Raw genomic sequence first — 13,843 nt, forward strand, 5'->3', positions numbered from 1 at the left:
CTAGCCAAAGTACAGAGGTGCAAAGCACAAGGAAAATTGGGACAAGTTCCTCAATGACCCTGGTGGTTACACTTCTGTTCCAAAGGAAAAGCTCATTAGAGTCTGACCTCTGTTGTACCTTAGTTTAAAAACAAAACAAAACAAAACAACAACATACCAAAGTACTGTCTTGCACTTGACTCCCAGATGTGAAAAACACATCATGTGACATTCAAAACACCTTCAAAATGCAAATACCTCCATCAGCTGAGAGATATTAAACGATCTATGATCAAGTACTAGCCCTTTTTTTCCCCCCAGGACAAAAATCAAACATTTTGCCACCATTAAGACCAAAAGAAGAATTCAAATTAGACAGTCCTGTCACTTGTCAATTAGAAGTAAGTCCTCATTACAGAGTGGGAAATTTACACCAGCAAATAGAGCAGTAAACCTTATTAAAATAAATTCAGTGACCTTTTTAAAAAAGATTACAAAATTGAATTTATTGAGTTTCACACAAGATGCACTTATAAAATTAGTACTGAATGCCATTTTAGCAGAAGAAATGAACTTCATTCCCAACTCCCAATATATCCTGCAAAGGAAATGAAATCTTCCGAAAATGACAGCACAATAATAACAGGCTAATTCAAGCTGAATGGAAAGATACACCCAAATCATATTCTTGCACTGATCAGGGCTACATTTGGCAAAGTTTCCCCCAAACTATTCCATTCATGTGGACACTGTTCCTTTTGGTGGTGATGAGGAGACGGAACAAAGTAGAATTCTAAAATGGGCTTCATTGAAACATACACAAAAGTCTTTTCATTTTTAACTTGCAATACTTCCGGTTTCACAAAAGCATTTCAACAGGACTTCATTTTTTACCCTATGTGAACATCCACCTTTAGATTTCCTTAGCTGATGCAAAACATTAAAATCCACTTCCATATTTCTCATGAAGAAGCCAAACATTAAAGCTTGCTTTATATTTCACCCAGGAAATAGAGAAAGCCCCTAAAATTTACTTTCTGCATGTTACATGCCTGAAATATCAGCACGAGAGCTGGGCTTCAAAATGAAAACATCAAAGGAAATGACAGTGAACAGTAACATCTGGACGTTTTGAAATGAGACGCTGTAAAATTTTTATAAAAATGCAGAAAGGTCTCTCAAGATAAAACTGGTGGGAAAAAACTTGTCCTAGGACGCAGGCCACAAAGTAGTAATTGAGCAGAAATGGAATCTTGATCTCGAACAAAACCAAAAAGCACCTTTGGCTGCTGTTCCCAGCATCCAGACACAACGGTCTCCCCACACCCAGACGGCGGCCCACAGGCCCTGAGCCCACGGGTGCCCCAGCTCGGGCATACCCACGGAGCCTCCGGTCAGAAAGACTGACGCATTTTTTAAGCCCAAGCAAGACACTGCCCAAACCACTTAGAATATTTACTTTAAACCTGTCACTTTGAAAAACTCAGTTAAAGTCGACACCTTTGGGTTTTGTACAATGACAATTCTTCAGCCCATTCGATAACAGATCCTTTTAACTGTAACAATTCATGAAGCAATTAGTTTTAAAGCGAAACCAGTTAACTGTACAAGAAAGTTAACACTGCTCTGCTTTTTGAGTATAAAAAGTGCCTTTTGATAAGGGTATTTCTATTCTCCCCATTGCAATTGAAACAACACACACCTCACATTTTGCTTTAAAGAGTAAACTGAAAAATTATGAAACGTTTTCTCTGAGATGCATAACCTTCATTAATGAATATTTTTTAAATAAACAAACCGGCTTAGGGTTTCTTCCTATAAAATGCTACTATTCTTCATGAATTATTTTAGGTAGCCTTTTATTCTGATTAATTCAGATACATCTTCAGGGATTATTTTGGTGGTAAGAACATTTATCTTGACTTAAGTTTTAATCTTTTTCTTTTTTTAATGCTTTGGCAAGTGAAGTCAAGTCTGAAACCTGTTTGTGAAAACAGTATGAGCTGGAAAGGTAATGTCATGGTAAAAGCTTCACAGTTTTCCAGGTATATCCTTGTATGGAAGAGGCCTCGAGGGAGAATTCGAGGTTCTGGAAGCGCAGACGGATACGGCAAAGTGATTGTGAGGCGGCCCCCACGAGGCCCGGAAGTGACTGCTGTCTGCCAAGCCGGGGGGCTTCTCCTCACCCGTCCGGTTTCCAGGGTCCAGGCTGGAGGTCACTGCTGTTCTGTGACCTGACCTTCAGCCAGACCACATTACTGGAAGAAAGATATTAAGATTCGCTTTCCATTAATAATTTAAGTTTTTAAATAAATATTTAAGTGCCATTTTTCGCATCTGTCCGTCCCGGGAGCAGAGTGTCTCCCGCCCCAGGACTCGGCCCCAGAGCTCAGTCGATTCGGTTTCCACAGATTGTGAACCTGTCTACCTCTAGCAAATCTTTCTTTGAGGATCTGTGCTTTAATTCAGAGCTTTCCTGCGTTATGTCCTTCTCATCGCCATCTGGAGTCGTCAGAAACTGATCAGAACTGCTTGTGACCAGTAAGGGTATGACGTTTTCCTTTGGATGAACAGGCTGGCTGGTGGCCGAAGCTGACAGGGTTTCTTCTGTGGAAAAACAGATCCCGTTGGTTAGAAAAGGATTTCCCCCCAACTTCTAATAAATACAAGTTTACCAACAGAGTGGTAATGAAAAAACGTGTCCGCCATCCATCTTCTCAGTAGAGCAAGTGATAACCAAATAGCATGTGACACGTCAGCGGCCATGGTTTATTGTGAAACTCAGTGGCTGCGCCATTTCTGTTTGCTCAATAAAATCCTACAGAAGGGCTATTATGTGAATAGTCTCACACAAATACCGCCACTACCCAACTTTGGAAAGATCAGAACTCCTCTCTAACAAACCCCCTCCGGCGTAACCCAGTCCTGACATGACTGCTGCCTCAACAGTTAACATTGGCTCCAGTGGCCAGGACGTCAGGGAGCGGCGGGCTCAGAAACATCCTACCTCCTCCGGGTACCAGCACCGGCCTATTTCTTTTCTTTCTTCCAGGACAAAAATCAAACATTTTGCCACCACTAAGGCCAGAAGAATTCAAATTAGACAGTCTGGTCAATTAGAAGTAAATTCTTACTACAGAGAGGGAAATTTCTGAAATGTGAGGCTATAAAATTTAGCTCAACTTAGCAGTTCACCTGCGGGGAGTCCCAAACAGAGGGTGAAGCAGACCGATCGACAAGACCCAAATGTCACTCTGGGTCCCAGGAGTCCTGGAACGCGGCCTGCAGGACGGCTGTGCCAAGGCCCCCGGCTGCCAATCTGTGAATCCACATTCCGTCCTTACGTACGGGAGCGGCCTCATCAAGGTAAACATGACAGCACGTGCACTGAACATCTCTAAAACGAATAATCTGATGGGTGCGGACACACTATACATCTGCAGCAGCCACCGCCATGACGGGCCACGAACATGGAGGCTATTTTCTTGCCCCCCCGGCTGCCCCCACCCCCACCATTGTCCCTGGTTTCTGAAAGAACGTGATGAACACGACGCTGTTTTGAGAGCTGGCCCCTCTTTTCATCCTTGAATGGAGCCTGAGCCACCTGACTTACACCTTCCTCAACAGTGTGTGGCCTGTGGTCTCCCGACCTCCCACCCTACGCGGACACTCAGATTCTCGTCCCAAATGCACTTCTTAGTATGTGGCTCTGGAGCCGATGGCTGGAACTGAGGTGTGCACTTAAAAGTGTTACCTCCCTCATCCCCCATCAGACTGGACCCCCGATGGCATGACTGACGCTCATCTGTCAACGTGCTGAAGGTGCCCAGCATAAGACTGCGTGTGGGCCACTACGACTGACCCGGTCGACACAGACGCAATCCCGTGTTACTAAGAGTATTTATGTGCTTTCTGCTATGACAAACGTTGTTTTCAAGTTGTTGTACAAGATTTCACTTTCCTCTTGGCTCCCTGGGAAGCACACCTGAGCACGACCCTGCCTTCAGCCTGGACGTGGCCCCTTCCCACAGCACACGCCACGCCTGGAACCCTGGGCTGCTGTTTCCCTGGCTGCCTTTCAGGCCTCCAGACTCGGCTCAGGCCTGTGGGTTTCAGAAGTGCCCCCTCCACCCATCTTCACCTGGACCCACTTCTCATCCTTCGAGATTTAGCACAGGCTTCACCACCTCCAGGAAGGGAGCCTGCCCTGTCCGCTCCAGGCCTGTCCACAACCCGCTCACCTGTCTGGATTATCCACTTTTACCCACTCCTCTGTCTGCAAGGCCCTGCAGCACAATTTATTTATCTGTGTATCTCCAGCATCCCATATATCACCCGGCACACAGTAGCCGGGTGATATATTTATATTTAAAAATAAGCCATTTAGATGCAAAGCCATATGAACAAATACCATGAGAACAGGGAGCTGCCATCTAATGACAAACATTACGTCAGTGTTCTGCTTCTTCCTCCAAACATTCCAGGCCAGCAGCCCCGGAATCCTCCTTCACTTCTGTCTTACAATGTAAAACTCATCAGCAAATTCCGTGCTCTTCCAGATCTTTCCAGAATGCTCACAACACTAACCCCAGCTCTGAGCCAGGCGGTCTCCCCTCTGGGCCCCAGGCTGACCTCTATCTCTGGGCTCACTCTTCCTGAGTCTACTTTCCGCAAAGCTTGAGAAGGATCCTTTTAAAATGTCAGCTGTATCACGTCACTCCTCTGCTCCAAACCCTGGAGCGGCCCCTTCCCACACAGTAAGAATCGTGGTCCTCACAACAGGCGGCAGGTGGCCTCTCCGATGCCTTCTCCAGTCCCTCTTCCATGGGAGGGTCCACTCCAGCCACCTGGCCTTTGCTGGTCTCCACACGCCCAGCAGCTTCCTGCCCCAGGCCCTCGCATGCACGTGCTGCTGGCGCTCCGCCGGGAGGGCTGTCTCCTTGGCTGGGGGAGCTCCTGACTCCAGGCCACACTCCCCTTTCTGGACCCGCTGGAGTTTTCTCCGTAGCACTACTGCCCCCTGGCTTTCTCTCTGTCTCCTGCAGTCAGAACCAGCTCTGCGTGTTTTCCCCACCAATGTATGAGGTGCTCAAAAATCATCTACTGAACAATGAATACACAGAAAAACTCAGAGCATTGCATGGGGTGTATCTGCGATGAGATCTAAAATAGAAACATTAGGGGCGCCTGGGTGGCTCAGTCAGTTGAGCGTCCGACTTCAGCTCAGGTCATGATCTCACGGTTCGTGGGTTCGAGCCCTGCGTCGGGCTCTGTGCTGACTGCCAGCTCAGAGCCTGGAGCCTGTTTCAGAGTCTGTCACTCCCTCTCTCTGACCCTCCCCTGCTCATGCTCTCTCTCTCTCTCTCAGAAATAAATAAAACATAAAAAAAATTTTTTAAATAAAAAATAAAATAGAAACATTAGAGACAACTCAGCCAAAAAATAAAAAAAATTAAAAAAAAAAATAAAGAAGGGGCGCCTGGGTGGCTTAGTCGGTTAAGCGTCCGACTTTTGCTTAGGTCATGATCTCACGGTTCGTGGGTTCGAGCCCTGCGTCGGGCTCTGTGCTGACTGCCAGCTCAGAGCCTGGAGCCTGTTTCAGAGTCTGTCACTCCCTCTCTCTGACCCTCCCCTGCTCATGCTGTCTCTCTCTCTCCTAGAAATAAATAAAACAGTTAAAAAAAAAAAATAAAGACAACTCAGCAAAGTGAAATCAAATCTTGAAAGCAATGCCAAACATCAACCCAATAGTGATGTTTTCACCAGGGAGAAAGAATTCAGACCATTAACTCTGTAGAAAATGACGCACACAGTGATGAAGGGAACGGAACGTACCTTGAGAGGATTTACATTTGTTCTGTGATTTATGGGGTGGTTTGCCTGGTGTGCTGGCTGGAGGAGGACTGAACAACTTTTCTTCCATTTTGGCCTCCTTCACATACTGACATGACTTCCCCAACAGCACAATGCTATTAAGGACTTTCAGGGAGATCAATCTAGAAGCAGAAAGAAGGAAACGACCATGGCTGGAATTCATTTCAATGACCACGAACACCATCTCCCACCACGGCTCCAGAGGAGGCAAGGAGCCTGGGTAGGAGCCTGGCCTGGGGGTCGGAGGCCCACATCTGAGGTAGACGAGGTTCCTATGAAAGCCTGACTTCCCGAGGCTTCCTCCCCACAAGGGAAAATGCTTGATAAATTCCTTAGTTCTCGGTACAAGAAGAAATTGTATCAATTACAAGTTTTACCTAGTCCCAAATTATTTAGCATTTATTCTCTAACTAGCAAAAGGAGTACATGTAGTAAATCTAGATGAGCTAAAAAGAACTTAGAATCCCATACCCTAGAGCTACTAACTGGGACATTTGGTAGATTATATTCTGGTAGTGTTTGCTGTGAGTTTGTACTAATGTGTACCTTCCTACTGTTGAGAAATGGGGGCTATTTTACAAAGCCGAAGAGGCTGGAGTTCAGAGACACAGCTGATTCTGGGCGCCAAGCGGCCGAGTTCAAGTGCTGATGTGCTGCTTAGAACCTGTGTGGACCTGAGTGAGTTTCTTACCCAGTAATAAGGGATGATTCCAGTAAATGCTCAGAACAGTAACTGACACACAGAAATGTTAACCAGTTTTGTTTTATTAAATGCTGTTGTTGTTTTACATAACAATATATGGTTATGAATATCTTCCCTACCAGTTAATTTTCTCAGTGACATTGTTTTAATGGCCTTAAATATCACTTTTGGGTTATTGTATAACAAAGGCCCCAAAAGCCCTTAATTTCTGGATATTTGGGTTATTTCCAACATTTTGTTTCTATTTAGAAATTTCTAATTAGGAAAACTTAGGTGAAATCTGTATTTCCCCAAGAGAAATTCCTAAATAGCTATAATTATTGAAGTAGAATTTCTGGGCCAAAAATGTATATAGCATTTTAATGTATTTGATACAAATCTGACCAAAAAATAAAAATCTGAAAAATTACTCTTCACAATGATACCCTCTCACATGCAGGGACTTCAAATGACCAAGAAGCACGGACATTGCTGCCAGTTCTATAGCGAGTGAAGAGGCAGCTGCTGTCTCTTACGGCTGAGGGGAGATGGTGGCAATGAGAGGAAATGGCACGTCAGTGGGAGTGACCCCAAGAAGGGGCCAGGCAGGAGGTCAAAGCGAGGAGCAAACAGGCTTCCTTCACTGTCCCCCCCTCCCCAGCCCAGGCACCAAGAATGCCATGACCGAGGGAGGGCCTCACATAGACCCCTGGCCCCGAGGACTTGGGTGTGCAGAATACTCCCCCGTTCACCTCCAGACCCAACTCTGCTGGCAACTCCTTACTCCTACCTTCCACTGCTTCCCTCTCACTACCTTGGGGATGTCTAACAGGATTCTAAATTTACTACATCCAAGCCAGAATTCTTGGTTCCAATCCAACCCTCCAAAGAACAAAAGAAAACAAAACGAAATCACACCCCCACACATCTCTTACAGGCTTCCCGTCACAGTAATTCTATCGCCCTAACTGCTGGGCCTCAAACGCTGGAATTACACTGGATTCCTTTTATCCCCTATACCTCACGTCCAGTCAGTCCTCAGCAAGTCCTGACTGGCTCCGCTGTCAAAACACACACCAGCGGACAAATCACTACCAATCGGCCGCGACCACCTCAGGGGCAGAGCAGCCACAGCCACCTTGCCACACATGCTCCAGCCCATTCCCCGCGTGGTGGCCAGAGTGGCCCTGGCCAAAATCCAGCAGATCTAGCACCTTCTTCTGCGTGGTAGCCTCCAGGGGCCCCTCCTTCCCTCAGCGGGAACCCCAGTGGGGCTGCCGGGTCCCCTCCCGAGTGCCCCGTCTGGACCACCGTGCTCCCCACTGCTGCTCCTGAAGGCCTGTTCTGTGTCCCCTCTGCGAGCCTGTCACCCTCCCAGGCATCTGCATGGCTCCCTCCTTCACTCCATCTGGCCTCTACTGAACCACCAGCTCCCCAGGGGGGGCCCCTGCATGGTCACAGGCGGCCGCGGCTGCCATCCCCCATCTCCTCACACTACCCCGCAGCACTTCCTGATGCTGACCACCGACCGTCATCTTACAGCGATTTGCTTTGCTGGTTCTGGTCTGTTTTTCCACTAGTATTTCAGAGCCACGAAGGCAGGACACCGGTCCTGCCCCGGGACCAGAACCTGGCGGGCACTCACTGAGGCGTGCTGCCCAGATGAGGAGGGCAGAGGCTGCGAGCCTCCCTTCTGCGCTTGGTCATGGCGAGCCTGGAGGGTAAGAGGCTGAAACCAGGGGTGGGGGCGGCGCAGTACTGTGTGGCAGGAGGGCCAACTGAATTCTGACTTGTCTGCACTCAAGGGAGAGTCCTGGGCCTGGTGGACTTAAGGAATAAAGAAGGCTTCATGGACAACATGGTTTGGGAAAGATTTTGGAGGGGAGGGTAATCCAGGCACTGCCCTGATCCAGGGCTCAGGACACATCAGTCGAGGGGAAAGGTCAGTGAGCAGGTGTGTCTGTCTGGACTGCTGGGCGAGGGGGGGAGGGACAGTGACAAGATGAGGGGGAAACACAGGGCAAGGTTGTGAATTTTCTGTCATTCGGATTAAAGCACGTTGACTTTGGTGAATTACGCACACACAACTGTAAGTAAACACAGGTTTTTAGATGTGGCGTACACATGCTTCCCTTCCTGTTTTATGTCACAAGAAAAATACAAGAATGTTTTGTTAGGCAAACTGGGAGCAATTAAAGCAACACCACTCGACGAACGAGGCACAGTGCCAAGAAGCCTGGAGGGGAGGGCTGCGTGAGCATCTGGGCCAGAGGAGGAGCAGCGCAGGGTTTTAATGTCAAACAACTGAGAGAGGTGTGTGGTCCTCTGAGCTTCAGGCTCTGGGGGTCAGTCCATGGAGTATGAAGAAGGGGCAGGACCTGGGGGTAAAATCAAGGCCCCGGGGGGAAATCAAGGCCCCGGACCCCTTGCCTCAACAGTTTCCTATGTGCCTCAACAAAGTGTCAGAGCAAAGCCATGAATCAAGGTGATGATGACATGGCTTGGGACGATGCAGGGACAGATGCCCGACAACTATGCAGAGACGTCCTCACTCCTAGAACCTGAGCAAAACCACGGCGTGGGGAGCCCCATGGATCAATGGAGTTGAAGATGTTTTTAAACACAGGAGAATGTCTGACTGTAATGGCAGATTTTATCATGAAAGGAAATATGGGTACAAGTAAAATCCTAAGCAGAAAGAGCTTAAAGCTGAAAACGGACTGATTTCACTAAAGATTAAAATAAAATCTAAAGTGCTATTAATACTAGTACCAAATAGCAGCATATTTAATTGAATCTCAGCAAGTCACAGACACACCTGGAGGCAGGTGCTGTCAAGGGGACCCCGGGACTAGAAGAATGGCTGTAGTGTGAGGTGACTGATGGCAACAGCCATTACATCTTGTGTAAATACTGTACATACTGTATACTGTACTGTATAACCAAAAACGTGTTCCAGAGCAGTTAATCTTACCCAAAATAGAAGAGTATGACGCAGGCATAAGACAGGATTCCTTGCACTTTAACTGAACTTGTGACGACTCTGATGAGCTAAGCCAGAAACAAACCAAAACAACACACACACAAAACACATAATCACAGAGTTATTAGTTAATATTTAAATAAAGACCTATCCATGCTGATTTCAACACTCTGGGTGCACCCCTGTGGCCCCTGTCTGAACCCAAGTACGTCGTTCTCGACTTGACAATTCCTACACAATCTGGCTGCCTGTGACAACTCCCGTGGTAGATTTGGGTCTGTGCAGGCAAATCTAGGATGCCATGTTCAACTGCTGGTGACTGTGAAGTCAGGCTTGTGAGTGACACATTTAGTTGTATCTCACAGAGATGCAAATCAGCTGATCTTTAAAATGAAAAGCCACTCTGGAAAATACAAATGAGTTCATCTTGCTGCTTGTATCCCCACTGGAGCTAGAACCATTTGGTGGACATTTCCTTTGTTCTTGCTTTTTTTGTCTTTCGTTGATTCTTTTTAGGAACCCACAGGAACTTATAGGGAGGAGAGAGAAAAGGGAGCCTTAGGAGTTTTGTACTGTTAAAAAAAACTGAATAGTATTACAAAGTTAATCATTTAAGGAATGGACATTTTCTGTCTCTTTTGGATAGTTATGGTTAAACACGTTTTCTTCCTTATCTCACAGAAATATCGGCCGAACAGCACTGCCCTTGGAAGTGTGTTCAATAAATCTGGGGGATCTGTCACTGAAAAATATTTACACATTACAGGTTCAGCTTAATAATGTGCCCACATATCAGGGTCTAGGGGCACTGCTGGGTGGAAATGGAAAAGTCGGGGAAAATAACTGATATCCAGCAATATGATGTTATCATCGAATGGAAGTCTTCCAGAGGGTCTTAAACAAGTATCATAAGATACATTTTAAGGAGTATTTTACAAATGCTTTCAGTAAAAGAACGGCTGGGTGGAGACAGAAGGAACTGACTGCTGTAGTATGTCCAATGACTGCCCATTAAGAGAAAATGGATATGGAAGTCTCCTCTCTGTCACAGGCTGTCCCGGGCAGAGGACCTGCTGGACACACACTTGTGACGGAAGGTAAGATGGCTCTAGGATTTACTCATGAATATGGAAGGCAAGCCATCTGCCCCAATCAAGGCTTAAATAATTTCATTTTTATCGAATGTATTCTTAGCTAATTTTAAGATACATATGTCCAAAGCTTAATTTCTGGAAGACCTTAATACCTAGTTTCTTTTACGTCTCCTGGATACAAATGCATTTTAGAACATAAAGGTAACATTTAGAGAGAAATACTGTCACTCGTGGGCCTCAGGTAAAGAATGTGCGGGATTGCTGAGGCGCCGGATTATTCCTCTAGGCTCCTAGCTATCTGCCAAAGCTACCGGCTGGCTCTGGACCTCTGCGAGGAAAGCGCCAGAGAAGAAAACCCACTGGACCCCTGCGTAACTGCATAAGCCCCTCTGAAAGACAGGGGTTCTGTAGAAGCATTTCGTTGATCAATTATTAAACATAAATCTTTTGGTATAACAACCATAAAAACTCATTTAAGGAATAAAACAAAGGCTGGAGAAAATGTTAAAAATACTAAATTAAAGAATCTATACTAATGATGAATAGAGTTTTCTGGCAAATAAGTTACTAGGCAGTCAATTATTATTCGGCAAAGAAGGGCCACATTTAAATCCAATCACTTAACCAATCCTTAAAAGAAAAAAAGTCAGTCAGGCAACCTAGGTGTATCTTCATGCTACATGTATCATGATTCCAGTTGTAGGAAACAAATGTAGAAAAATTTGATATTTTATCAATTTCTTAAACCCTCAACAATTTTACTCTTTAAAATATCGTTTTTCCAAAATTCTAGGAGTTCCTTTTCCCAAACAAAAGAAAGCCATACTATTATATAATAAACAAGTTACTAACAGAATTGAAAACATTTAGGATGTGGTTGTTTGGAGAATTATGACGAAATATACATTAACATTAAATCTATTAATCTCCCATCCTCTAAAAAGGGTCAGGCAAACTGGTCTAAAATACAGTTGGTATCACTTACAATTTCTTTATACATCTCTTAGTTGACTTCCATGACACTTTGCATCTACAGGAGAATTCTAGATGTCCTTTGGCAAAAAGATGGTTGCATTTGTTTTGATGTGAGACTAGGTAGCCAACAAGGAATATAATCAAATACAGGTGCAGCCAGCAAATCTTCTTAATAATATTATTACAGCCCGATGTGGCTAGTAACTTTCTGCAAGGCTGTTCCGAGCAATTCATTAAATTATTCAAGGTCGGCGACAATATCTTGGATTGGTCTAATATATTACAGTGCTATTGCTTTAAAAAAAATGATGTTTTCTGAGAATAACAGTAAAAATTTTGGAAAAATTGTAAAAAGTAATGACTATAATGGATAAAGACTACTTCTTCATTTGAACATACCATAATTTATTTAACCTACTTCATTTCTTTCCAAATTTTTACTACTAAAAATGCCACTGCAATGCATAATCTTGCCTAGAAACCATCATGTGCCTTTTATAACTACTTTTTACGATAAAGTCCTAGAACTGGAATTACTGCATCAAAGCATTATACTGTTAAACTGCCTTTTAGAAATGTTGGAGTGACTTCTTATACTTCTGCTAATACATGCTATGGTGGCCATGCCAATGCCTACCACTGGCATTTCCATTCAAAAAGAAAAATCTTTGCCAAATGTGTAAGCAAAAATGAGTATTCTCATTGCTAGGAAAGCCATTACATAACATAGTTTGTTAAAATTACTTATCTATTGGACAGCTCAAAACCCAAGAAGATAATGCCACAACTTAAAATTTCCTTCCTAGTCATTTTGTATCAAGTCCTTCTGAAATAAACTTATCGATAATCCATTAATTAGTATTCTATAATGACAGCTATCTCATCATAAAAAAAGGAAAAAAAGTATGAACTTACTAAAACAGCTAGTGGGAGAGGAATGAACCCCATCCTCCGTGCCACAGAATCACTGTAGTCAGTATACGCCTGGACAGAGAAAGGAGAGAAGGATTACGGGATTTAAAGAGCTCACTTCCACTTATGAACAGCAAATGTTCTCAACAGGTGAGACTATGCACAAAAACAGAAGCCGCCACCTATTATATAATTGAGTAAAATACTGTGAACATTATCTAAATGTTCATAAGAAGTTTTAAATCCAAAGTTGTATAACTATTACAATGCTAGAGAAATCATATCCTGCTTAATGTTAAGGGCTACCATTAGTTTACTAAATCGTAAACACAGAGATTAAGTAGGAAGTTGAAATTTATGGAACTTTCCCTTAACCAATATTCCATGCTAAATTAAACCACTGTTCAGTTAATCAGACTATGTCTCTGTTATAATGCTCACATTTTTCTGTCGGCTGCTAACAAGGTCAAAAGCAAGACTGGCTCTATATTCACTGTAGACCTAAAGACAAATAAAAGTGAAATATTAAGTAATATAGTGCAAATATACATTGTACACAGATTTAGACTTTGTAGATGAAAATGATTAATAATTAACCAGGAAAAAGGTGCTGATCACCAACCAGACATCTGGGTAGTGTTTCTCTATTTTCCTAGAGTGAGGGTAAAATTGCCCTAACTCCCCCATCTGGTATGTTTACGAGCCTTTCAAAGATTTCCCTTCAAAGAGCGATAAACAAAACAAAACAAATCCCAAAAAACAAAGAGGGATAAACAGTCAATGATTATGACCCTGAGAGTTTAGAATTTGGGGAAGAATGGCTATTTTAAATACTATAATATATATAAAATAATTTGACATTTTAAATGAACAGTTTAAAAAATTTGTCTATATAACGATAATGATGCCTTCTTCAAAAATGGATGCTACACAACATATAAAACTGAGTTAGAGAACACAGAAGTTACGAAGGGACTCTAAACTGGCATTTCACTAAAAACTGCACTGAATCAAGTTTATGAATTTCGACTTCAGATGCTGAGAAGAAGATTCCATTCCGTACTGAGGAAGACAAGAGAGTAAACAGTGAAATTACTTGGTCACTGCTTTACAAAAGAATAAAGAATCTTATTTATATTAAAGCATTCAGAGGTTCTTAAATCATCATATAGTAGCAGTTGCAACCACATTAGATTTCAAATCTATGCCTTTTGAAATAGTGCCATAATAAGACAAAGTATAAACCAAATAAAATGTAGGAAACTGCTGAATTAATGTTTATTTGGGGCTGAGGCAGGAATGGGGGGGCACTAGGAACTCACTCTCATGGCTCTGTGCCATGAG

The 13,843-nt window shown here is 43.8% G+C and overlaps 1 protein-coding gene across 2 annotated transcripts in view; it reads right to left on the reverse strand.

Annotated features, from left to right (window-relative positions):
* Positions 1-457: 457 nt before the first annotated feature.
* TAPT1 (transmembrane anterior posterior transformation 1) overlaps positions 458-13,843 on the reverse strand; it is a 48,960-nt gene continuing 35,574 nt past the window's right edge. For both annotated transcript variants that reach the window (XM_077750401.1, XM_077750400.1), the window contains 5 exons: positions 12,941-13,000; positions 12,503-12,571; positions 9,510-9,586; positions 5,815-5,975; positions 458-2,586 (listed from right to left, as the gene is read on the reverse strand). In XM_077750401.1, the coding sequence (XP_077606527.1) occupies positions 2,369-2,586; positions 5,815-5,975; positions 9,510-9,586; positions 12,503-12,571; positions 12,941-13,000 (585 nt within the window). In that variant the 3' untranslated portion in view covers positions 458-2,368. The remainder of the gene's footprint in view (positions 2,587-5,814; positions 5,976-9,509; positions 9,587-12,502; positions 12,572-12,940; positions 13,001-13,843) is intronic.

This window comes from Crocuta crocuta, unplaced genomic scaffold (assembly GCF_008692635.1).
Source record: "Crocuta crocuta isolate KB4526 unplaced genomic scaffold, BGI_CrCroc_1.0 scaffold179, whole genome shotgun sequence".
In the NCBI taxonomy this organism is placed as follows: Eukaryota; Metazoa; Chordata; class Mammalia; order Carnivora; family Hyaenidae; genus Crocuta; species Crocuta crocuta.